This window comes from Erinaceus europaeus, chromosome 2 (genome assembly GCF_950295315.1).
Source record: "Erinaceus europaeus chromosome 2, mEriEur2.1, whole genome shotgun sequence".
NCBI lineage: Eukaryota > Metazoa > Chordata > Mammalia > Eulipotyphla > Erinaceidae > Erinaceus > Erinaceus europaeus.
Window position 1 is genome coordinate 55957576 of NC_080163.1, and position 26415 is coordinate 55983990.

General features: G+C 44.5%; 1 protein-coding gene across 4 annotated transcripts in view; it reads left to right on the forward strand.

Moving 5' to 3' along the window:
- Nucleotides 1–26415, forward strand: part of AFAP1L1 (actin filament associated protein 1 like 1) — a 100586-nt gene that overhangs the window by 63813 nt on the left and 10358 nt on the right. For 3 of the 4 annotated variants that reach the window (XM_007516439.2, XM_060180776.1, XM_060180772.1), the window contains exons 10-17: nt 750–843; nt 1058–1210; nt 6913–7124; nt 9768–9913; nt 11812–11884; nt 13579–13690; nt 23384–23548; nt 25802–25980. In XM_007516439.2, the coding sequence (XP_007516501.2) occupies nt 750–843; nt 1058–1210; nt 6913–7124; nt 9768–9913; nt 11812–11884; nt 13579–13690; nt 23384–23548; nt 25802–25980 (1134 nt within the window). Of the gene's footprint in view, nt 1–749; nt 844–1057; nt 1211–4435; nt 4567–6912; nt 7125–9767; nt 9914–11811; nt 11885–13578; nt 13691–23383; nt 23549–25801; nt 25981–26415 lie in introns of those variants that run through there. The other variant, XM_060180784.1, reaches the window with a different exon arrangement.

Consider the following 26415-nt stretch of genomic DNA (forward strand, 5'->3'; position numbering starts at 1 on the left):
CACTAGATGAGGAAACCAAGTCTGGGGGAGATGACAGGATTTCCCCTGCATCCTCACAGCTAGAAACATAATCTCTTGTGAGGCCCATCTGACCTCTCTGTTTCACCTCCCATGGTACCTAAGTGGGCACTTAACTGACTTAATGCCAGAGTGAGTAAAAATAATGTTGACTGGCAAGGGTGTGTGTGTGTGTGTGTGTGTGTGTGTGTGTGTGTGTGTGTGTGTGTGTGTGTTTGAATCTTTACCGTCTTCCTATCTGAGCAGGGTTCAGAAAGGACTCTTCTCTCACTACTACTCCTCTGAATTAGTTTCCAAGGCCTGTTTTATTCATCCTCACAGTCTGTCTGTTTTAGTTTGTTTGTTTTGTGTTTGGGGAGGGTGTGTGTGTGTATGTGTGTGTGTGTTTTATTTTGTTTTTGTCATTGGGATTATGTTTGGGACTCATGCCTACTCAATGGATCCACTGCTCCAGGAGCTTTTTTTTTTTTCCCTAATTGGTAGAGACAGAGAAATCAAGAGGGAAAGAGAAGGCAGAGAGGAGGAGAGAGACACCTGCAGTACTGCTTCACCACTTGTGAGGCTTTTTCCCTACAGATGTGGGCTGGGGACTTGAACCCAAACCTTTGTGCACTGTAATGGTCACAGGCCTGTGGTAGTTGTCGACAAGCGCTTGCTGTCTAGTCATCATGTGCAGACTGAGCAGGGGATGGTCTGCCCTCTGACATGGGTCTGCCACTGTCTCTCCACAGAGACTGTCCCAAGAGAAGCAGGCCTCAGATTCTGACAGCCTGGGCATGGGTGACAACTGTTCCACTCTTGGCCGCCGGGAAGCCTGTGAACATGGTAGGAATCTCCCAAGACTCAAGTGGGAGAATGCCAGAGCTGGGGATGGAGGAGCCTAGGCCCAGGTGCACTGGGCACAGAGGGTCCTGCTTGCTCTGGAGACCTGGGTCAGGCCCAGTGTGCAGGCTGAATGTACTGGGGGTGGTAGTTCTGGGGCTAGTGGATCTGGGACTTGAGGCTCCCTCCTGCCCTCTGACTTGTCTCCACGGCACAGGTAAAGGGAAGAAGAGCAGCCTGGCAGAGCTGAAGGGCTCCATGAGCAGGGCAGCAGGCCGCAAGATCACCCGCATCATCAGCTTCTCCAAGAAGAAAGCTCTGGCTGATGAGCTGCAAACATCCTCTGCTGAGGAAGAGGTTCCATGCTGTGGTGGGTACGGGGCACCAGAATGCAAACCCTGTCAGGGCTAAATGGGGAGCCTCCTGGGCCTAGTCCTCCTCTACCCCAGGGTAGAGAGAACCCTGTCCTATTGGATGGAGAATCCACATTCCCTCAACAATGCATGCCACCCCATCACTTCTCTTCCACAGGGTCTTGACAACAGAGATAAGCCAGCAGACCCCCTGATGTCTCTACTACTAGAGACCTCAGCTGAGATCATTGCCTAACCCCTCCCCGCCCACCCCTAGTTTCCTTTCTTGTAATGAATGGAGAGTATATTGTATCCCAGCAGGCAATGTGTGGGGCAGGTGAGCCGCAAGCCCCTCCTAGATGAAAATATTTCAGTATTGTTTGTTATAAAAGCACACAGTGTGAGTTACATCCAATTTGAAAGGGAGAACATATTATTTCATTCATGTCAATTCAATGCTTCACATACTAGAACCCTGTAGAAAATCATATCTTGGTGACCAGGAGGTGGCTTGGGCAGTAGAACACCAGTTTTGCATGCATGAGGCCCCTGGTGTGATCTATGGCATGGCATATGACCATGTGGTTCTCTGGTCTCTCACTTTAAAAAAAAAAAAAAAAGAAAAGAAAAGAATTTGGGACGCTGGCAAAATAGCTAATGTGAATAGTGCACCTGCTTTGCCATGTGCATGACCCAGGTTCAAATCTGGCCCTCACTGTACTGGGGGAAGCTTCAGTGCTATGATCTCTCTCTCTCTTTTTTAAGTTTTATTACCTTTATTTATTTATTGAATAGAGACAGTCAGAAATTGAGACGGAAGGAGGAGATAGAGAGGAAGAGAGACAGAGAGACACCTGCAGCACTGCTTCACCACTTGAAAAGCTTTCCCCCCTGCAGGTAGGGACCAGGGGCTCAAACCTGGGTCCTTGTGCACTGTAACATGTGTGCTCAATCAGGTGCACCACCACTCGGCCTCTAGTGCTGTGATCTCTCTCTCTCTTTCTCTCTCTCTCCTTCCCTCCCTCCAAGGTTAGTGTTATTTTTCCATTTTATTGGATAGAACAGAGAAATTGAGAGGGGAGGGGAAGATAAAGAGGGAGATAAAAAGATAGACACCTGCAGACCTACCTCACCTCACCACTTGTGAAGCGTCCCCTCCTGCAGGTGGGGAGCTGGGAGATTTGAGCCCAGATCCCATGCCAGCCATTGAGTTTAGTACTATGTGTGCTTAAGAGTGTGCCACTACCTGTCCCCCTCTTTCTCTCTCTTTCTTATTTTTTTAATATTTATTTATTTTCCCTTTTGTTGTCCTTGTTGTACTGTTGTAGTTATTAATGTTGTTCTTGATGTCATCGTTGTTGGATTGTTGTTTTCGCTGGGCTATGTTGTTTTCGCTGGGCTGGCTTCACGGGTGGGTAACAGATGACCAGGGACTCATGGCTGAGCTGTAGGCAGTATCTTTTTATTCATGCAGGACGCAGCACAATCTAAGCCGAGCTAAGCTAAACTCTACTAAAACGAACAATGTTGTCTTTATATATACTTCCCAAGTAGGGCGTGAACAGGATGTGACATAGAGAGGGTGGAGAGAAAAGTGACTGGTGAAAATCAGAGTGTGACAAGGAGAGGGGGCAGAGCAAAAACATATCATGAAACAGTGGGGATTGAACCAATGCCCTGGAGGGAGGGTGGTGCTTGTTAACAGCGGTTATGTAAATAGAATGAAGTGGTTATGTAAATAGAATAGTGTTAAGCAGGGGGGATTTAAACCAAATGAAACAGAAGGGGTTTTTAAAAGCATACCAACATTGGATAGGACAGAGAGAAATGAAGAGAGGATGGGAAGACAGAGAGGGAGAGAGAAAAATAGACACCTTCGGACCTGCTTCACTGCTTGTGAAGTGACTCCCCTGCAGGTGGGGAGCTGGGGGCTCGAACCAGGATCCTTACACTGGTCCTAGTGCTTTGCGCCAAATGCACTTAACCTGTTGCACTCCTGCTTGACTCCCTTTCTTTTTAATTTCAGTCCTTATTTATTTATTTATTGGATAGAGACAGTCAGAAATCAGGAGGGAAGGGGGAGATAGAGAGGAAGAGAGACAGAAAGACACCTGCAAGGGGTCGGGCGGTAGCACAGCGGGTTAATCGCACATGGCGCAAAGCGCAAGGACTGGCATAAGGATCCCGGTTCAAGCCCCCGGCTCCCCACCTGTGGGGGAGTCGCTTAGTGAAGCAGGTCTGCAGGTGTCTATCTTTCTCTCCCCGTCTCTGTCTTCCCCTCCTCTCTCCATTTCTCTCTGTCCTATACAACAAACGACATCAACATCAACAACAATGGGTAATAACCACAGCAATGCTACAACAACAAGGGCAACAAAAAGGGGGAAAATGGTCTCCAGGAGCAGTGGATTCATGGTGCAGGCACTGAGGTCCAGCAATAACCTTAGAGGCAAAAAAAAAATGAAAGGAAAGGAAAGGAAAGGAAAGGAAAGGAAAGGAAAGGAAAGAAAGAAAGAAAGAAAGAAAGAAAGAAAGAAAGAAAGAAAGAAAGATACCTGCAGCTCTGCTTCACTACTTGCAAAGTTTTCCTTCTGCAGGTGAGGACCGGGAGTTCAAACCCTCATCTTTGTGCATTATAACATGTGCACTCAACCAGGTGCTCCACCACCCGGCCCCGCCCCCTCTTTCTCTCTGTCTCTCTACCTAAAAAAAAAAAAAAAGTCAGCCTGAAGTAGTAAAGACCCAGCAACAACAAAATAAGTGAATGAATGAATGAATGATTTATTGGGCTGGCAAAGAGCTCACCTATTAAAGCATGTGCCTAACCATGTGTAAAACTTTGGGTTCATGGCCTAGCACCACGTGGGAGCACCATGGAACTAAAGGAAGCTCTATACATAGTGGGACAATACTGTGATACCTCTCTATCTAAAAATAATTATATTTTATTGACTCCAGGGTTATCATTGGGGCTCAGTGCCTGCACTGTAAATCCACCACTCCTGGTGGCCATTTCTTTTCTTCATTTCCTATTTTCTTTCTTTCTTTCTCTTTATAGAAACAGAAAAATTTAGAGTGAAGGGGGAGATAGAAAGGGAGACTAATACTCCTTCACTGCTCATGAAACTTTCCCCCTGCATATGGGGACCGGGTGTTTGAACCCAGGTCCCTGCATATGGTAATATGTGTGCTCTGCCTGTTGCTCAACCACCTACCCACCCACCCAATTTTTTTTTAACCAGAGAACTGCTCTGCTCTGACTTTTAGTGGTGCTGTGGATTGAACCCAGGAACTCAGAGCCTCAGGCACTGAAGTCTTTTGCATAAGCAACGTGCTATCTCCACAGCCCAATCTAAAATAATAATAATAATAAGTGCAAAGGCCAGACCAGAAGCAATGAAGTCATGTATGTGTGAGGCCGCCACACCACAAAAATAAATAAACAAAATCTTCTTTTTATCCTTCTTCTTCCTTTTTTCCTTTATTGGGGGACTAATGTTTTACATTCAACAGTAAATACAATAGTTTCTACATGCATAACATTTCTCAGTTTTCCACATAACAATACAACCCCCACTAGGTCCTCTGCCAGAACTTGTAGTCTCCCCTCCACCCACCCACCCCAGAGTCTTTTACTTTGGTGCAATACACCAACTCCAGTCCAGGTTCTACTTAGTGTTTTCTCTTCTGATCTATAAACAAATAAAATCTTTTAAAAAAGAAAAGAAAAAAGAAAAACCTAGGTTGGAAATCTATGGTAATGTTCTGTTAAATGGTTTTAAAAGCAAATGTTTGAGAAATGTTGTGTAACCAGAAAATCATGACACGTTATGATTTTTAAAAAGTACATTTAAATCTACGATGTTAAGAAGAAAATCTAAGCCAGTTGGTTTTTCAGTCTGCGTTTGGCCTTTCTCCAAATTTGTGACCTTGAGTAGATGTGTTGTTCCCAAATGCTGCCACTGGGTGTCAGGATTGTCCTTTATTTTCTGTCTTTCAGAGTAGTTTTTGCTATTTGGAGGAAGAGAGTAGACATGACAGAGAGCTTTGACTTTTATTTATTCCATAGAGTTCTTGGCCTTCTTATCAAGTCTGGGGCTGGGAGGGGATGGAGGTAGAAGCTGTGCTACCAAGTGTGAATGTGATGATCAGCCCCCATTTCACAGAGAGGAAGCAAATCCAGAGAGAAACAAGATCACATGGGCCTCAACTTCAACTGTGAATCTTCTTCCAACTAGAGTCTGAGTGTCATCGGAGTGCATGGGGAGAATGGCAGGATGGAGACAGACCCACACACCCATCCTGCATGCCCCACCTTGCCAGGGCAGGGCTGTCAAGATCACATGGATTACACATTATCTTTCCTCCCAGGATTAAAGAGCAAAAACTAAACCAAATTCACTTTAAAGATCTAATTGGCTTTCTTCCATGATTCATGAATCGGACACATCCCATCTGGCAAGCAGACCACAGATCCAACAGTCTACACAAAATGAAAGGCTTTTCTGAGCAGCAGAGGAGAAGATAAGGGCAGGAGGAGTGTTTCAGGATCTGTGGGAGATGGGAAAGGCCTTATAGATTAGCTCAGCTCCCTTGGGAAAATAGAAAAAGTGACTTCACTAGTGTAGACCAGAAAATTACAGATTGGCCAGGTACATTGCCTTGGGGGCGGTGTTAAAACCATAGTTAGGGGCCAGGAAGGAAGCACAGTGATTGACTCTCATGCCTGAAGCCCCATGGTGCCAAGTTTAGTCCCCAGCACTGCCATAAACTAGAGCTTAAGAGTGGTCTTTTCTGTCTTTCTTTCTTTTTTAATTTCTTTATTGGGGGATTGATGGTTTACAATCAACAATAAAATACAATAGTTTGTGCATGCATAACATTTCTCAGTTTTCCACATAACAAGTCACCCCCACTAGGTCCTCCTCTGCCATCCAGGACCTGAACCCTCCCCCCAACCCCAGAGTCTTTTACTTGGGTGCAGTACACCAACTCCAGTCCAAGTTGTGCTTAATGCTTTCCCCTTCTGCTTTTGTTTTTCAACTTCTGCCCATGAGTGAGATCATCCAACATTCATCCTTCTCTTTCTCATTTATCTCACTTAACATGATTCCTTCAAGCTTCATCCAAGATGGGGTGAAGAAGATGAAATCACTGAGTAGCTGAGTAGTATTCCATCATGTATATATGTACTCTGTCTTTCTATATGGTTAACATTTTAAAAAGTAATTTTGTGTGTGTGATTAGTAGTGGTTTTTTGATTGTAAGATTACAAGGGAGAGTTCCACACCACACCCACCACCATAAGGCTTTATCCCTACCCTCCCACTGATAACCACCAAAGTTCTCACAAAGTCTTAGAGACACTGTTTGCTGCTGTTTCCTTTGGTTTTACACGTTTATGTATTTCAATTTGCTAGATTCCACATATGAGGAATCTATCCATCTAGTAGTTGTCTTTCATGCCTTTACTTATTTCACTAAGCATAATCACTTCCAGTTCCACCCACTGTGTCCCAAACAATACAACATCATCTTTCTTTTATTACAGATTAGTATTCCAGGGAGTATATATCCCATAACTTTTCTTATGTCATCTATAGGTGGGCATTTAGGTAAATCTTTAAATAAAATAGCACGGTTAGGTGAGGTGTTAGATTTTTGACAAGCTGAGCACAAACACCTCCATTTGGGGCCTGCCCTTTCTGTCTGCACACAGGCTACCTAAATGTGCTGGTGAACCATAGCTGGAAGGAGCGCTGGTGCCGCCTGAAGTGCAACACTCTGTATTTCCACAAGGACCGCACGGACCTGAGGACCCACATCAATGCCATCGCCCTCCAGGGCTGTGAGGTGGCCCCAGGCTTTGGCCCCAGACACCCATTTGCCTTCAGGATCCTGCGCAACCGGCAGGAGGTGGCCATCTTGGAGGTGAGAGGCGAGGACTCCAGTGTTCCCGGGTGGAAAGGGGCCCCCAGTGGAACTGGGATGGGTATTGGGGTTTGTCTTGGGGAATATGCTAGTGAAAAACCAAGGAAAGAGGGAAAGGACCTTGTCAAGGGCCAAGGATTCAGCAGGGCTGCAAAGTAAAACAGGGTACACCTCTTTTGGCAAGGTGGAGCAGCATTCACCTCTTAAGCATGAGGTCCAGAGTTTAAACCCCGGCTTCACATGTGCCAGAGTGGTACTCAGGCTCTCTCTCTCTCTCTCTCAGATAAATAAATCTTTCTAAAACATGTACATATACACACAACTCACATATGAATTTCAGATCAGTAACAAGGAATGGTAGTTGGTTTGTTTGAGTTAGTTTATAAGGGAGACAAGAGCACTGCTTGGACATAGGTGCAGCTCTAGAACCAATGTTTGCTTATGTTCTCTGACTTTGAAACCCCAAGTCTGTCTGGCATCTGTCCAACTCTAACGCCATCAGATTCTGGAATTCTCTCTCAAGCCTTCTTGCCATGGCTGTTCACTACAGATGCATACCCTCCAGGGCAGCTCAGATGTTTAGGAAGGTTTTCCTCATTTTGTGTTGGACTCTTTGAGCTCCACAGTGCCAGGAACCAGGGCCGTTGTGCATACTTTCACTCTTCCAGAACCCGGCACAATGGTGGACATACTAGAAGGGCCCAGTGAATGTTTGAGCAAGTGACTGATGAACATGTGATTTCATTTCACTGACTCATTGTCATCTTTCCCCAGCGGCACTAACCCTACCCACTGGGGTTGAGGACATGCAATATACACTGTCTCTCTTCTCTGTATTCATCCTTGGGCTATTTAAAGTGTTACACTAGGGGCTAGGCTGTGACACACCCAAACTGTCCCATGTAAGGACCCAGGTTCAAGTCCCTAGTCCCCATCTGCAGGTGGGAAGGTTCACAAGCAGTGAAGTAGAAGTCTCTCTCTATCTCCCATCTCAATTTCTTCCTGTCCTAAAAATAAAAATTAAGAAAAAAAAAATGGTCCCTGGGAGTTGTGGGTTCATTATTCAGGCACTGAGCCCCAGCAATAACCCTGGTGGAAATAATAAATAAAAATTTTCACCAGAGAAATACTTAAAATACCTATAGTCTCACCTTACAGACAAGGAAGCTAAGACCAGGGCAGCCAAGTACTTTGTTCAAGGATCCTTCGGGGCTCATCAGTCCACCTGGCCATAAACCTAGAACTTAAACCTAGACTCTGGGCTTTTCTTCTTTACCCAGTGCCTACAGTCTCTCTTAGTTCTTATATTTCAAGGCATGATGCCTCTGTGTCTCACTTTTTTTTTTTTTTGATAGTTTGAGATGGGTCTCTGAGTTCTCTTAAATTATATATACAGAGCTTTCTGGTAAAAAGTGTATTTCCTGTTCTCAAATTCAGCAATTACATGTTATGCTGATTATAATTATTTTAATTTATTTTATATGAGATTGAGAGTTTCTTAGAGAGAGAATCCAGAGTACAACTCCAGTACATATACGCATGGGAGTGCTAGGGCACTGGGGAAACCTCCCTGCTGTGATGGAGATGGAGATGATGGAGGTGATGGAGATGATGGAGATGATGGAGATGGAGCTGATGGCTATGGAGATGAGATGGATATGGGGATGGAGATGATGGATGTGGAGATGGAGGTGATGGAGGTGAAGGTGGAGGAGATGGAGATGATGGAGATAGAGGTGATAGAGGTGATAGGGATGGACATGATGGAGGTGATGGAGATAATAGAGATGATGCAGATGGATATGGAGGAGATGGAGAAGATGAATATGATGGGGGTGGGTGGGGGTAGAAATAGAGATGACTCAGATGGAGATGATGGGGATGGAGATGGTGATAGAGATATGTATTTTGGGGGGAGGGGTAGGCAGTGGCACACCTGGTTAAGTGCACATAGTATGAGTTGCAAGGACCTATGCAAGGATCCTGGTTCAAGCTCCCACTCCCTACCTTCACAAACAGTGAAGCAGGTCTGCAGATGTCTGTCTTTCTCTCTTTCTCTCTCCCTCTCTATCTCCCCCTCCTTTCTCAATTTCTCTCTGTCCTATCCAATAAAATGGAATAAATGACCGCCAGGAGCAGTGGATTCGTAGTGCCGGCACCAAGCCCCAGCAATAACCCTGGAGGGGGGAGAAAAATAACACAGAGAGATGTAATTCAGATAGCACTGATATATGCTTATATACGCTTATATAGAATATATGTATTCCATATATAATACATAAGCATATACATTATGCTTATATATTATATGAGCACATATAATATATAAGCATATGTATATATTAATAGTATATTATATATTATATGTAAAATATTATTTGCAATCATATTATTTCATATTATATTTCTAGAAATTAATTATATTTTTATCATATAATTAAATTCTGTTATTTCATTCCACTTACAATTAGGTACAATCTATGAATATTCATTTATTTATATACATTTCTATCTGGGAAAGTTGACCCAGAGCAGAGAAGCCTTGGCAATGACTGAATAAGTAAATGTGAGTTTAGCTGAAGGGAACAGCGAGTCGGGGCTGCCGCCAGCACCTAAGCCCTCCACACACCCTCCCTCCCCCAGGCGAGCTGCTCAGAGGACATGGGCCGCTGGCTGGGGCTGCTGCTGGTGGAGATGGGCTCCAGAGTCACCCCTGAGGCGCTGCACTATGACTACGTGGATGTGGAGACCTTGACCAGCATCGTCAGCGCGGGCCGCAACTCCTTCCTGTAAGCGTCAGCTGCCAGGCCCTCACCTGTCCAGGCTCACCCTCACACCCACCCCCAGGGGCTCTGACTCCTGGGTCTGAGAGGAAGGGAGAGGGGCCAAAGGAAACTATGCTTCCCTCAAGCAGCAGAGTGGGGACCTGTGCAGGCAGGAGGGTGCTGGCCAAGGGGAGCCGAGGGGCAGGGGAAGCTGTGGATGAAAAGAGTAAAATAGAGTCCCTCTGTCCAGAGGCCTGGGCTTTGCTCTCAAAGCACCAAACTGTGGGTTCCTGTGCCTGTAGGCATCCTTTCAGGCATGGGGCTGAGCATAGGGTTCAGCATTAGAAGAGCTGGGTTCGACTCACAGCCTCGTCACCAGCTAGCTAACCAGTCACTTGCTTACCAGCTTGGAGCCTGCTTTGTCATCTGTAATATGCAGCTTAGCTTACCCAGCAGAACACACAACTCACTATCCAAAAGGACCAGGATTCGAGCCCCCAGTCACCACATGGAAGTACTAGGCAAAAGAGAATCATCCTGAGCAGTGGAACATGCTTTAGTGTCTCTCCTCCCTCCCCCTCTCATTACCCTCTACCTGAAGGGAAAAGAAAAAAAAAAAAGGAAAAATCCCTGCCTATGGAATGGGGGAGCTTCAAAAGTGGTGGAACACTGCTGCAAGAGTCTCTTCTTCTCTAGTTCTCTCTCTCCATCTCTCTCCCTCTCTATCAAAAGTTGGCTGCTTTCCCCAGAGTCACACCATGCTAGGGAGAGAGAGAGGCAGACTGGGGGTATGGACCGACCAGTCAACGCCCATGTTCAGCGGGGAAGCAATTACAGAAGCCAGACCTTCCACCTTCTGCAACCCACAATGACCCTGGGTCCATGCTCCCAGAGGGATAGAGAATGGGAGAGCTACCATGGGAGGGGGTGGGTTATGGGGATTGGGTGTTGGGAATTGTGTGGAGTTGTACCCCTCCTACCTTATGCTTTTGTTCACTAATCCTTTCTTAAATAAAAAATTTAAAAATAAAAAAAAAAAAAAGTTGGCTGCTGCGGGGAGCCAGGTGGTGGTACACCTGGCTAAGCACACATATTACCTGTACATGGAACCCTGTTCAAGCGCTCCCTCAACTACAGGGAGGACATTTCACAAGCAGTGAGGCAAGTGGACAGGTGTCTCTCTTTATCTCTCCCATCTCAGTTTCTCTATACTGTCAAGTAAAATAGACAGGGGGAAGAAAGAGGGGAGCCAGGCAGTGGTACATCTGGCTAAAGTCACTTAGTACTGAATGAAAGGACCCATGTATAAATCTAATCTCTCCACCTGCAGGGGGGACACTTCATAAGCAGTGAATCAGGTCTGCAGGTATTTATCTTTCTCTCTCCCTCTCTATCACCCCCTCCTCTCTCAATTTCACTCTCTTATCCAATAAAATAAAATAAAATAGCCACCAGGAGCAGTGGATTCATAGTGCCAACACTGAGACCCAAACAATAACCCTGAAGGAGAAAAAAAAAAAAAAAAAAGGAAAAAAATAGCCCTCAGGAGTGGTAGATTTGCAGAGCCAGCATCGAGACCCCTGCCCCCCAGTGGCAATAAAAAAAGGAAAAGAAAGGAAAGGAAAGGGGAAGGGGAAAAGAAAGAAAAGGAAAAGAGAGACCAAAAAAAAAAAAAAAAAGCCTGCTGGGAATGATGGAGCTATGCAAGGTTCAAGCCCCAGGGATAATCTTGATGACTAAATAAAAAAAGAATGCAGATGATGAATTAGCTACATCTTAGACCATGTGGGTCCTGGACACAAACTCCTTTACAGCAATACTGCCTGCCTGGTATGAGTGCTATTACTCATAAAAGACTGGGCAGGAAGCACTGTATGTTGCAACCTGTCATTGTCAGCATCGCTGTCCCTTGTGTTTTCCAGATATGCAAGATCTTGCCAGGATCAGTGGCCTGAGCCCCGTGTCTATGATGATGTTCCTTATGAGAAGATGCAGGTACAATCTTTTGGAGACTGCCCAGGAATTTGGCACATGCCACTTTTTCATCCTCTTTATCTCTCTCCCTCACTATTTTATTTTCCTTTACCTCAGAGAAATCATTTATTTTTTTCACCAGTAGCTAGAAGGGGGATGAGAAATGGGTGTCTTATCACAAACCCTGGCACAGGATAAGGACACCCCCACACACACAAACACCCATGCAGGAGACTGGGCGCTACAGGGGAAGGCTCAAAGGGCGGATAGAAGGGGGCTCTCAAACTGTAGATCCCTTTGATGATTTGAGTGAAGGGTTGGATCACCTGTCTCCAGGAGATTCCGTGGTGTCCCTGGTGAATGCTAACTGGCTGGCAGCCCCCGCAGGCCTTCACCTGTCTGATACCCACCTTCCTGGCTGCATCTCCAGGACAGTGTCTCTCCGTCTTGCTCACTAAACCAAAGAGATGCCACTGACTGATTTGCAGTGAGGGCCCAATAGCCATCATTCTCTCTCTGCAACTTGTCCAGTGCCTGTTCCCCCACAGAGAGCCAGAGAGAACCGCACCCTCCTTAGATCTAGGCCCCAGAATCAGGTGACAGGATCAGGCTGCTGGAAAAGCAGCCATGTGCCTGGGACTCTGAGCCCCCACCACTTAGGACTCTCTTTTTGTAGAAACATCTCCACTCATCCCCCTTCTCTCCATTGTAAGCTTTTCTTTCAGCTCAGATGAACCAGTGTCTGTAGCTAGAGATTTTTTCACACATAAATCAAATGCTGAGTCCCAGGCATCCCAAGCATTAGTGCTTAGGGATGTGGACTTTGAACTCAGGGCTGAGTCCCAGTGACCTCAGGCAGGCTTGACTTCTTTACTTCCTGGCTCCCCAGTGAGATGATAAAAGCCACCTGACAGAACTGCTGAAGGAACTCAAAGCTACATGTTGTAAAAAGAACTTAATTGACTTCTTAGACATTAGAGGATCTCACACAGAGGAGTAGGTAATCCTACTACTTGTTATTGTCCTTGTTATATTACATCACTATCACAATCCAGTGATGGTTTCTTGAGCTTCGACAGGATTTTGTGGTTTTGGGACTCTTCATGTAGATGGGGGAGATAGCATAGAGGCTCTCCGGAGAGCCTTGAAAAGGCTCTTATACCTGAGGCTCTGAGGTCCCAGGTTCAATATCGAGCACCACCATAGTCAGAATTGAGCAGTATTCTGGTAAAATGATAATAATAATAGATAATAAAAATTAAACACTCTAAATGCACAAGTTTAGAGCCAGCCTATCATATGTCATTTCTGCCATCACCTTAACTCTTTCTTTAACTGGCGGTGACATATTTATAATTTACATATTTACATACAATTTGAGAATCTTGAAGGCTACTTCCAAATTATATGACAACAAAACTATCAATGACGAGTCAAACATGGCAAGCCACATTCTTTGGAGACTTCTGATTCCTCTCTGCAGACATGCCAGTCTCAGCTTACTTTTTGCCGTCTCTCAAGAAAGTTTGAGAAGCAGATAATATCCTGCTTATGAGAGTGACTTAGAAGTTACTGAATGCAATATAACATCTAGACATAAAAGACCAACATCCCAAAGGTCCCACAGGCCTCACCCACCAAAGGCCAGAACACACCCTGCGTTGATAAGTCTGATATCCTACCTGTATTTCACCTTCATCCTCTACTTCCCCCAGGACGAGGAGCCAGAGCGGCCCACGGGGGCCCAGGTGAAGCGTCATGCCTCCTCCTGCAGTGAGAAGTCCCATCGAATGGACCCACAGGTCAAAGTCAAGCGCCATGCCTCCAGTAAGTCTTCTCAGTGGAAAGGAAGCAGGCTGAGAGTGGGGTCTTTTTCAGAATCAGCTTCCTCCATGGCTTAAACAGGAAAAGCCCTGGAACAAATAGGGTGTTAGAAAACTAACCACACTGGTACCATGATAACGGGCAGGAGGCCTCAGAGAGGAAACCATGGAAAATAAGGGTAGAGGGACTTTAAGTGAATGCAGGCCCCAGATACAGGGATGACCAACACTCAGCTCCACCCTCATGTCTCCATACAATAGTGCCAGTTAAAAAAAAAAAAACAGAAATCTAGATATATTTTAAGATATTAACAAATGGTTTAATTTTATCATCAAATAAGGCTCCATGAATATATTTAGGGAGCTATGACCACTCATCTCCACATAGGCAAAAATCCACACCTGACCACAGGGTGGTCATACATAGGTGGTGGTACCTCAGGCTAACCCATATGCAAAGACCTGGGTTCAAGGTTCCAGTCCCCACCTACAAGCAGGAAGCTTCGCAAACTCCACTCTGTGGAGCTTTCCTTGGTTCCACAGTGCTCTCATATAGTGTCTGGGCCCAAACTTTGGGACCTTGCCCATAGTAAGGCATGCACTCTACCAAGTGAGCTATCTCCTTGTCCCCAAACTTTAGTTACAATCACCCCTTCCTATATTTGGGGATTAATTTCAAGACACCCTCCCTCCATTGACTACCAAAATCCATAGATATTCAGATCCCTTATAGCTATCCGACCTCCATATCTTCTGGTCCCAGGTCCATAGATTCAATGAATCAACATCTATGGTTGGTTGAATCTATGAATGCAGAACTCATAGATAAAGAAGGCCAACTATGTTTATTGAAAAAAACTGTATAAGTGGACCCATGCAGTTTAAGTTTATTCTTCAGAGTTCACATATAAAGATATATATTGTGGGATCCCGGCAGTAGCACAGCAGGTGGCACAAAGTGCAAGGACCGGCATAAGGATCCCGGTTCAAGCCCCTGGCTCCCCACCTGCAGGGGAGTCGCTTCACAAGTGATGAAGTAGGTCTGCAGGTATCTCTCTCTCCCCCTCTCTGTCTTCCCTTCCTCTCTCCATTTCTCTCTGTCCTAACAATGATGACAACAGTAATAACTACAACAATAAAACAACAAGAGCAACAAAAGGGAATAATAAATAAATATTAAATTAGTTTTAAAAAAAGATATATTGGTGGTCTGGGAGGTGGCACAGTGGATAGAGCATCTGACTCTCAAGCATGAAGTCCTGAGTTCAAGCCCCAGCAGCACATGTACCAGAGTGACGTCTGGCTCTTTCTCTCTCCTCCTATGTTTCTCATTAATAAGTAAATGAAATATTTAAAAATATACATTGCATGTATACATATATAATATATTTATGTTTAAACAGTATATTTGTATGGTATGTATACAGCTTTGCGTATAGTATATACACCTTTATATATGTGTGACACATTTCATATAAATAATGTTTATATTTGTGTATGTGTGTATATATGTGTGCTTGTGTGTGCGTGCTTTATTTTTTCCCCAAACTATCTGTCCAAGAGGCTAATAACTTCTGAACTAGGGTACTGAAGTACCCTTAAGGCAGCTGCCATGAAAGGCAAGACTCTCCTCTGCTCCAGCCTGGCCTTTGCTTGACCCCATAGTGTTGGAGTAAGTTGCCTGGCACAATAGTGACGAAGTGTGCTGTAAAACTCCATGCTGAGTTCTGTTTGATTTCCAATGCTTACCACTCCTCCAGCACAATTTTTCTTAAGACCAAGCCAGCTCCCTCTAGAACTACACATGCCAAGAGCATCTTACTCATTGCTTTGACATTCTTCCCCCTGGATCTGAGCAAAGTCAAGTTCTCTTCTTTGCTTTTTGAAGATGTACTTGGGGGAAAAAACAATAACAACAAAACAAAGCAAAACAAAACACCTTTCCATGATGCTAGCTCCATTTCATTTGTATAGATTGTCCCTTCTCAGAATGTCTGTGTCTCTTTGGAAAGGTCTCTGGCCCTTTCCAGGTCTCAGTTTCCCCTCTGAAAATTGCATTTCTTACATTGATACTTTCAGTTCATGGGAACTGGGAATGCAGGGCTCAATTTCAGAGAAATACCATTAAATGGAACACTAAACTGAAATAAATGTGTCAGATTAGAGAAGTCACAAAATGTCCAAAATAAGATAACAAAAACCAGATCCTTCCTTCCTTCCTTCCTTCCAATCAAAGTTTATGTATGTATGTAAAAGGTATGAAAGTACAGCTATTGTTGGATAACTTACAACTGCTTGGGGGGAATTTCCAGGTTCTTCCTCTGTTAGGAAAGACTCAACCAAACACAAGGATAGCCAGTAGGCACAGAAACCATTAGCATAGTAAGGAAGAACTAAAAGTAAGGTTATTTAGGAGAGCAATTTACATTTAAATACACACTTTTATGATTTTAAAGGGATAGGGAAAGAAAATTACATTACCAAACACATCTCCCCCAGGGAAGGAGGGATGGGGAGACTGGATCCAAGATGCTTACTACACTAAAAGGCAAGGGGACTGGGACTGGGCAGTCAAGGTTTTGGGCCTTAGGGCCCTTCTTCATTCCACCTCCTCACAGCTTGTAATTGGTCTTGTTGTTTGGTACCATTGGCTCTCTTTCTAACTGGCTTGCCTGGCACCGGCAAGAGATCTGGTAGGTAATCTCTAAAATCTCGTGGCTGGGCTTGTTTTTAGGTAATCCTGGCTGCTGATATAATCCAATATGCATGTCTCTTCTTTTTTTTTTTAGATAGAGGCAGAGAGGGAGAGGGAAAGAGAGACCACAGCACTGAAGCTTCCTTCAATATAGTGGGGGCTAGGTTTGAATCTGGTTCATGCACATGGCAAAACATCTTATACTATCCGAGTGATTTATTTTGCCAACCTTGCGTGTCTCTTTCTGTGCCAATTCCCACACAGGATCCATGCCTCCTTTTACTGTCTCTCTATCATAGTTACTCTGACTGGCCTCAGGAGGCCCACTTAATTTCCCCCTGGTCTCTGTTAGTCAACACTACAAAACCAGCCTCCTGAAAAGGCATGGCGGGGGGGGGGGGGGGGAGGCCTGGGTGGTGGAACACCTGGCTGAGTGCACCTATTACAATGCACAAGGACTCAAATTCAAGCCCCTGGTCCCCATCTGCAGGGGAAGGAGTCTTCATAATGAACAGTAAAGCAGAACTACAGGTGTCTTTCGGCCTCTCTCCCTCTTTATCTCCCCCTACCCTCTCAATTTCTTTCTGTCTCTATCCAATAAATAAATAAATGTCCGTTTGAACCCAAAGATACAGTCCAACAGTGTGTTTCGTATAAAGAAACTAAAGAGAAGGAACTTACTCAAGATCATTTATTAATTACCTATTGCTACATAATTCAAGCGCATGAGTTGCCCATGGTTTAATAATTAAAAAAAAAAAAGGAAAAGGAAAAATGAGCATAGTTTATGTCACAGTTTCTGTGGGTCAGGAGTCTCAGAGTCACTTAAGTAGAAAGTTCTAGTAAGGAACCTATTGCAAGATTGTGGTTAGAATGTTAGTAATTCATCTAAAATTAGGTTAAGACTGTGAAGATTCCACTGATAGAAGTTGAAAAAAAAAAGTATAGAAGGGAAAATACAAAGCAGAACTTGGACTCAAGTTGGTATATTGCAACAAAGTAAAAGACTCTGGGGTTGGGGGGGTGGAGAGTCTTCAGGTCCTGGAACATGATGGCAGAGAAGGACCGAGATGAGGGGTTAGAATGTTATCTAGGCACAAGTGGCGAAAAGCACAAGAGCCAGCTAAGGATCCCGGTTGGAGACGCTGGCTCCCCACCTGCAAGGGAGCCGCTTTCTCTCCCCCTCTCTGTCTTCCCCTCCTCTCTCCATTTCTCTCTGTCTTATCTAACAATGACGACATCAACAACAATAATAACTACAACAACAATAAAAACAGCAAGGGCAACAAAAAGGAAATAAATAAATATTAAAAAATAATAATGTTATCTGCGGGAGTTGGGCGGTAGCACAGTGATTAAGCACAGGTGGCGCAAGCACAAGGATCGGCGTAAGGATCCCGGTTCAAGCCCCTGGCTCCCTACCTGCAGGGAAGTCGCTTCACAAGCAGTGAAGCAGGTCTGCAGGCGTCTTATCTTTCTCTCCCCCTCTGTCTTCCCCTCCTCTCCATTTCTCTCTGTCCTATCCAACAATGATGACAATAATAACTGCAACAGTAAAACAACAAGAGCAACAAAAGGGAATAAATAAATTTTTTGAAAAAGAAAAAAGAATGACGTGGAAATCTGAGAAATGTTACATATGTACCAACTACTGTATTTTACTATTAACTGTAAACCATTAGCCCCCCCCCCCACCGCCACCAAAAAAAAAAAAAAAAAAGCCAAAATGTGGTCTAGAGGTGGCACAGTGGCTAGAGGTCCTAAATTCAATCTCCAGCATTGCATGTGCAAGAATGATGCCCTGGTTCTTGTTCTTTCTCCTTCCCTCTAATGTTAATAAATAAGTAAACTATCTTTTCACCAGAAAGGAAATCGAGTTAATCCCATTCTGGAAGGCCCACTGGCAAGTGTGTGTTGGTTGTGAGAAGGAGGCTTGTTACCCAGCAGGTAGTAACAATCTTTATGTGACCTAGCTTTGGGACACCATGTTCCATCATTTCTGCTACATCCTAACAACTCAAGGATCCATCCTTCCTCTTGTGAGAAGGAATGACAAAAGCAGGAATGCCAAGTGGATGTGAGAGCCCAGTGGGTTTCTGGAGAACATGGTGGCTCCACAGATCCACTAATCAGCAAAACAACCCTGGCTCAGTGTGAAAGGATCTCTACTCTAATCATCTATGCATAAGAAAACAGAGTGCCCCAGGTTACCACACACAAGGACCTGGGTTCAAATCCCCAGAGGGAAACTTCATGAGCTGTGAAGCAAAGCTACAGGAGTCTCACTTTCTCTCTATTTCCCTCCCCTCTCAATTTCTCTCTATTCTAGCAAATAAAATAAAAGAACAGAAAAAGTCAAGAGAATGCCTCTCACTGCAAAGGAACTAGGTTTTTATTTTATTACTGTTGTTGTTTTACCAAAGCACTGCTCAGGTCTGATTTATGGTAGTGTTAGGGACTGAACCTAGGACTTGGAGCTTCAGGTATGAAAGTCCTTTTCTTTTTTTTTTTTAGACAAAGAGACAGAGGGAGTTGGACAGTAGCACAGCGGGTTAAGCACAAGTAGTGCAAAGCGTAAGGATCCCAGTTTGAGCCCTCAGCTCCTCACCTGCAGGGGAGTCACTTCACAGGTGGTGAAGCAGGTCTGCAGGTGTCTTTCTCTCCCCATCTGTCTTCCCCTCCTCTCTCCATTTCTCTCTGTCCTATCCAACAACAATGACAGCAATAACAACAACAATAAAACAAGGATAACAAAAGGGAAAATAAATAAATGTTTGTTAAAAATTATTTTTAAAATATCTTAAACAAAAAAAGAGACAGAGACAAAGAGACAGTGAAATAGCTCACACACCAAAGCTTCCTTCAATGCAGTGGGGGCTGGGCTCAAATTTGGGTCAAGCCTAGGGCAAAGCAATGTTCCCTCCAAGTGAGCTATGTGGCTGATTCCATGAAAAGTCTTTTGCATAATCATCATGTTATTTCTCCCTGCCCCAGTGGAGCTCCACTCCACTCCCTTTAATTGGTTAGGACTGTGGAACAATTAATGCCTAGGGCATTGTCAAAAACAGCAAAGCAAATAGCTAACAATTAGAGGGGTCCAACCGCTGAGTGTGACATCAACAGAGGTAGGCCACTTAGCAGAGAAATCTGGGGGCAAGTCCTACTCAAACCACTGTCACTCCAGGATGAGTGTGCATGTAAACCCAAGGCTGCACCCTCTGAGGAGCAATACCAGAAGTTCCACACTCAGAGGGAAGCGGACTTCAGTCAGAGTCCCAACATCCCTGAACAAAATAGCAAGTGAAAACAGTAACTCCCAAGAGGAGGATCAGGATCCAGAGGTGCTACTGTAAATTATTTAAAATGTCCAAGTTTCAATAAAACATATGAAACTTCCACAGAAATGGGAATATGTGAGCCATGCAACAGGGGAAAAACAAAAGAAGTTTTGAGCAGAACTTCATGTGGAGTGTTAAGAGAACTTCAAAGCAGCCATTGTAAATATGTTCAAAGAACTAAAGGAAACTTTCCTTAAAGAAAGAAAGAAGGGTTGGGGAGCTAGTTCACAAGGGAGCAAGCCTACTTTGCCACCTACTTGATCTGGGTTTGAGTTCAGCTCCCATTGCATGGAGGGAAGCTTTTTTCCCAGTACTATGGTTGGTGTCTTTCTCTTCCTGTCTCTCAATCTCTGTCTCTCTATATTAATAATAAGTGGTGGGTGCGAAGAAGGATAGGAAGGTGCATATCTTTTATATCTTATCATATAGAGAACTTCAACAGAGACAAATTATTTTAAAATATGAAAATCATGGTGCTGAAAAGTATAGTAGCAGATGAAAAATTCACTAGAGAGGCCCTGTTTCACCACTCATGAAGCTTCTCCCCCCCCCCCCAACAGGTGGGGACTGGGGATATGAACCTGGGTCCTTGTTCATGGTAACATGTACTTTCCTAGGTGTGCCATCACTTGGCCCCAAGGGGGGAAAAAATGAAAGCAGGAAAGAATGTCAATTCTTTCAAACAAACAAACAAACAAAAAAGACCCAGTAAGATTAACAGATGACTTCTTACCAGAAACAATGAAAACTTTCACCCCAAGATCACCTGAAATATTATTCAACAACAAAAAGGAATGAAGAATTGGCACATACTAAACATAAGGCACAGTAGTAACTCTGAAATGAAATTTTCCTCAATTCCACAATGGGCAGACAGGTAAATCTGCCTTGCCCGCATTTCAGCAAACCTAGGCGACTAGGAGTGTAACCAATCAAGTTGAAACTTTTAGTTTCACGGACTGTAGCCAACCAAATTGTATCTTTCATTTTGTATTCACTTGTACCTTGGAGGCCCAGATTGGGCATGGAATGTAACCAATCCACCTCATCCTTCATTTTACATGTACCTTGATAATTCACAATGTGACCAATCCGTTCGCATATTACCTTTGTACCTGAGCACTCCTGATTGGTGCACCTTGTAACCAATCAAAATGTACCTTTTCCAAGCCCACCCTGTAACCAATCAGCATATTCTATGCCCAGTTGGAAGGGAATATAAGCGCTTTCCAAAGGCTGTGGACAGTTTTGTGTGGCAGGAAGAGTCCACTAGATCCCTCTGGAGTAAGACAAAGTATCTCCCTGTGGTCTTGGCCTCAGACTTGCCCTAGAGCTGTAACACTAGGAAGAGCTATAACAACTTGAATGTGAAACTTATCTTTTTCATGTAACTACAAAAGCCCAGATTTTTCTGGAAGGTTTTGGGCTTTTGTCATGACACCCACAGAATTTATTTTTTTATTATTTTATTACTTATTATATAGAGAGAAGGTGGATTGAGAGAAAGAGACACCAACCAGGTGTTGTGCACCTGGTTAAGTGCACACATTACAGCACACAAGGATCTGGGTTCAAGCCCCTGGTCCCCCACCTGCAGGGGGAAAGCTTCACTAGCAGTGAGGTAGATCTGGAGGTGTCTGTCTCGTCCCCTCTCTATATCCCCTCCCCTCTCAATTTATTTCTGTCTCTAATATAAAAACAAATAAAATATTTTTAAAAACTATTTAAGAGAGAGAGTGAAAGAGGCAGGCCTGCAACACTGCTTCTCTGCTCACAAAGCTCCCCCTGCAGGTGGGGACCAGGACTGAACCTGGGTCCTTGCACATGGTAATGTGTGCTCAAATGGGTGCACCACGTCCATCCCTGGGAATTTCTACCTTTAATTTTTTTTTTTTTGGAGGAACCTCCATATCGCTTTGCAGAATGGGTACACCAATTTACATTCCTACATATTTATATTCCCACAAACAGTGCACAAGGGTTCCCTTCTCTCTACATCCTTTCCAACACGTATTTTTGTCTTTTGGGGTCATAACTGTTCTTACAGGTGTAAAGTCATATCTTAGGTGATTGGGATTTGCATTTCCCTAGAAAGAGGTAACAAGCATCTTTCATGTGCCTGATGTCTGCTTTAGAATAAGACATTCAAATCTCCTGCCCGTTCTTCAGTTGGGTTTTGGGTTGTTTGGAATTTTGTTGGGAGTTTTATAAGTTTTTTTTTCTAGATTTTTCCAAGGTTTTTTTTTAACTTTTTTTTTTTTTGCCTCCAGGGTTATTGCTGGGGCTCAGTGCCTGCACCATGAATCCACTCCCCCCCCCCCTTTGTTGACCTTGTTGTTGTAGCCTTGTGGTTATTGTTGTTGTTGTTGATGTTGATGTCGTTCGTTGTTGGATAGGACAGAGAGAAATCGAGAGAGGAGGGGAAGACAGAGAGGGGGAGAGAAAGATAGACACCTGCAAACCTGCTTCACCGCCTGTGAAGCGACTCCGCTGCAGGAGCTGGGCGCCCTTCCATCGCACGGCATGGGGGCTGGACACACAGATCTGTACAGACGTCACTATTATACTGGAGGGAAAGGTTTTCATTTTTATTTAATTTTTTTAGATTTATTTATTTATTCCCTTTTGTTGCCCTTGTTGTTTTGTTCTTGTAGTCATTGATGTTGTCGTTGTTAGATAGGACAGAGAGAAATGGAGAGAGGAGGGGAAGGCAGAGAGGGGGAGAGAAAGATAGACACCTGCAGACCTGCTTCACCGCCTGTGAAGTGACTCCCCTGCAGGTGGGGAGCCGGGGGCTCCAACCGGGATCCTTACGCCAGTCCTTACACTTTGCGCCACGTGCGCTTAACCCGCTGCTACCGCCCGACCCCCTCTATTTTTACTGAGGTAATACTAGTACACAAAATTTTACATGTTTTAGGTGTACAGCTTAACTTTTCAAGTAGTTATGTTGTTACAGGCTGTTATACCCACCACCCACTGAGGTCTTCATGTCTTTTTGGATATTAACCCCTCGTTGGATGTATGATGTACAGATATTTTTCTCCCATACTGTGTTTTGTACTTTTCTTTAAGATAAGTACTTTTCAGAAATTGTTTCATTTAAGCCCTGCCACATGCTAAGAGGTAGATGTTATCAATTCCACACTTACAAATGGGGAGATTAAGGCCTCAAGGAAGGAGACATAAAACACCACCATTCTCTTTTGCCTTATGTCACACAACCAGTAAAAGGAAGAGATCACCGTAAACTTTGGTTGTTCAGGTTCCAACACACTTGCTCCAAGTTCCTTTGCTCTCCTGCCCACTCCCTTTTGTTCCTATTTCCCTAAAATGCCACTAAAGTGTATCTAGAGGCATAAATTAAAATGTTCTCATGTCAGAGGCCAAGCAAGTGGCTCAGTGGTAAATTGTGGCTATGAATGAGCTAAGCCTTGGGTTAGATTCTCAGCATCACATAAAAGACAGAGTAGTGATCTGTCCTCTCCACTCTCACTCTTGTACATACTCGTATACTCTTAAGGGGGTGGCAGGGAAGAAAGTACAAAAACACATCCTCGTTACATAGAGAGTGAAGTTAAAGCTAAAAGAGAGGTGGCACCACTCAAATACCTTTCCCAGAGGTGAGAACTGAGGGTCCTTCTTCTGCTTCACATCACTGCAGGTGCCAATCAATACAAGTATGGTAAGAACCGAGCTGAGGAGGATGCCCGGAGGTACCTGGTAGAGAAAGAAAAGCTGGAAAAGGAGAAAGAAACCATTCGGTCCGAGCTGATGGCACTGCGGCAGGAGAAGAGGGAGCTGAAGGAAGCCATTCGGAGCAATGCAGGTACCTACATGGGTGTGGGCCTGAGCCCCCATGGGACTCAGCTTTGATAACTGAAACAGTAAGCGAAAGGTGTTTACTCAGGACACTAGGCTTCTTACCTAAGACAGGTAGATAGATGCCTCTCCTCCTTTCTCCTCCTCCTCCTCCTCCACTTCCTCTTCCTCCTCCTCCTCCTCCTCCTCTATCCCTCCTCTGCCCCATCCTTTTCCTTTGCCATCTCTTCCTCTTCCTTCTCCTCCTCCTCCTCTGACTCTTCTTCATTCTTCTGCTCCTCATCATCATCACCCTCCCCCAGCTAAATAAAAGTGTCACCAATTTAATAACTGCTTTTGGGTGAGGGGATGAAAAAATCATTCTAAAAATGAATATACTTAATGTAAAATGTTATCTGGTTTTAGAATTGTTGAGATGTGAAAGACAGAGTGTGCCTTCAAATTAAAAAAATTCCAGGGCTAGGTGGTGGCACACTTGTTTGAGCCCATGTATTACAATGCGCAAGGACCCAGGTTCGAGCCCCCGGTCCCCACCTGCAGGGGGAAAGCTTTGTGAGTGGTGAAGCAGTGCTAGAGGTGTCTCTCTATCTCTCTCCCTCTCTATCACCCCCTTCCCTCTTGATTTCTGGCTGTCTCTATCCAATAAATAAAGATTAAAAAAAGATTTTTTAAAAGAATAAAATTCCAGCTGTTTTATTCTGCACTTAAAATGAGTTCATTCCTTCATGGCCAGTGCCAAACACTTGATAATATGAGACCTAGATTCATGTCCTGAGACTAAGGGGCACTTTGCAGAGATTTCTTCAAAAGTTCAGGTCCTGCTGGGTTCGAAACTTTTATATTCCCATTCTTTTCTGTTCCCCTTAAATTCTGTCTGTAATTGCTGTCTGGCTCATTCAGCTTCTCTACCTATCTATCTATCTCTCTATATATATATATTTTTTTTTTGCCTCCAGGGTTATCACTAGGGTATGGTGCCTGCACTATGATTCTACTACTCCTGTGGCCATTTTTTTTCCAATTTTTTTTATAAGACAGAGAGAAATTGGGTGGAGGGTAGATAGCATAATGGTTATGCAAACAGACTCTCATGCCTGAGGCTCCAAAGTCCCAGGTTCTGTCCCCCACACCACCATAAGGCAGAGCTGAACAGTGCTATGGTTAAAAAAAAAAAAAAAATTAAAAAAAAAAGACAGAAATTGAGAGAGGAGGGGAAGATATAGAGGGAGAGAGACAGACAACCTGCAGACCTGCTTCACCACTTGTGAAGCGATCCCTCCTGCAGGTGAGGAACCGGGGGCTGGAACCAGGATCCTTGCACAAGTGCTTGTGTGTCATGCTATATGCAGTTACCCTGCTGTGCCACTGCCCAGCCCCCTCAGCCTCTCTTTGCACATGCTGGAGGGAGAGGAAGTCTTGTCCTTAAATCTCTATGGCCAGAAAATGGATATGATTATGGGTCTGATCTAGATTATACACCTACCTCACTAGAAGTGAGAGTAGCTTCACCCAAAACTATAAGGTCTGGGAGACGAAAGATGATCCCTAGTGGAGAACCAGGGTTCTGTAGCCAGATTGGGACAAAGGTAAGATAAAAACCACACAACCAGGAACCGAGCATAAGTGCGCCCAGTTGAGTGTACACGTTACCATGTGCAAGAACCTGGGTCTAATCCCCCAATCCCTCCCTGCAGCATGGGGGGAGCTTCACAAGTGGTGAAGCATGTCTGCAGGTTTCTCTTTGTGTCTCCCTTTCTTTTTCTTTTTTTTTTTTTAATATTTTATTGATTGATTGATGAGAAAGATAGGAAGAGAGAGAAAAAGAACCAGACATCACTCTGGTACATGTGCTGCTGGGGCTTGAACTCAGAACCTCACGCTTGAGAGTCAAGTGCTTTATCCACTGTGCCACCTCCCAGGCCACTGTGTCTCCCTTTCTATCTTCCCATCCCTTCTCAATTTCCATCTGTCTTATCTAAAAATAAATTAATTAAATAAAAGGAAAAATAACCACTGCAAGTGGGTAGATTCCAAGTGCTGGCACTGAGGCCCAGCAATAACCATGATGACAATAAAAAATAAATAAACAAACAAACAAACAGCCATCCTGGAGTTGGAACCTTAAGGCCTAAGTCCATCTCTTCTGGATTTAGGGACAAAAAGGTTCTCCAGGAGGGGACCATCTAGACCAGAGACACTCCCGGACTCCTAATGCATCAGGCCAGGCTCAGTTGTCTCTCCTGTATGTCTCTGGACACAGGAACAAAATCAAAGGATCTGGAGGAGACCATGGCCACCTTAGAAGCACAGTGCCGGGCAAAGGAGGAGCGCCGGATCGACCTGGAGCTGCGGCTGGTGGCAGTGAAGGAGCGCTTACAGCAGTCCCTGGCAGGGGGCCCAGCCCTGGGGCTCTCTGTTAGCAGCAAGAGCAAGAGTGGGGTGAGTCCATCCCTCTGGCACCAGTGGCCATGCACCTTTAGCCCTTCACATCTCACCTGCTATCCAGATGACCAGGGTCATCTTTGGAGGTAGGACGTATGCTGGTCTTCAGATGAGGCCCACAGTGGGGAGAGGACGGGCCCACCAGTGCCTAGGCTAGGAAGGGGCGCTCTTGGAGCAACTTTTCTGGCTTGCATTCTCTCCACAGGAGCCCCATTTGGTTTTTATCCTAAAGTTGGTCTTAGACATGGCTTGGGGATTACTGATGGTAGTTATAACTACTGTATATTGAATCAGAATATCACACTCCTACCAGTCAATCACCATGGCCCAGCACAGCATCATCTCAGTTTTCACAGCAGGTCCCAAGAGGCAACATTATGTCTATCAACCCATTTGACAGATATGACGTTGAATGGTTTGTTTGCTCAAGGT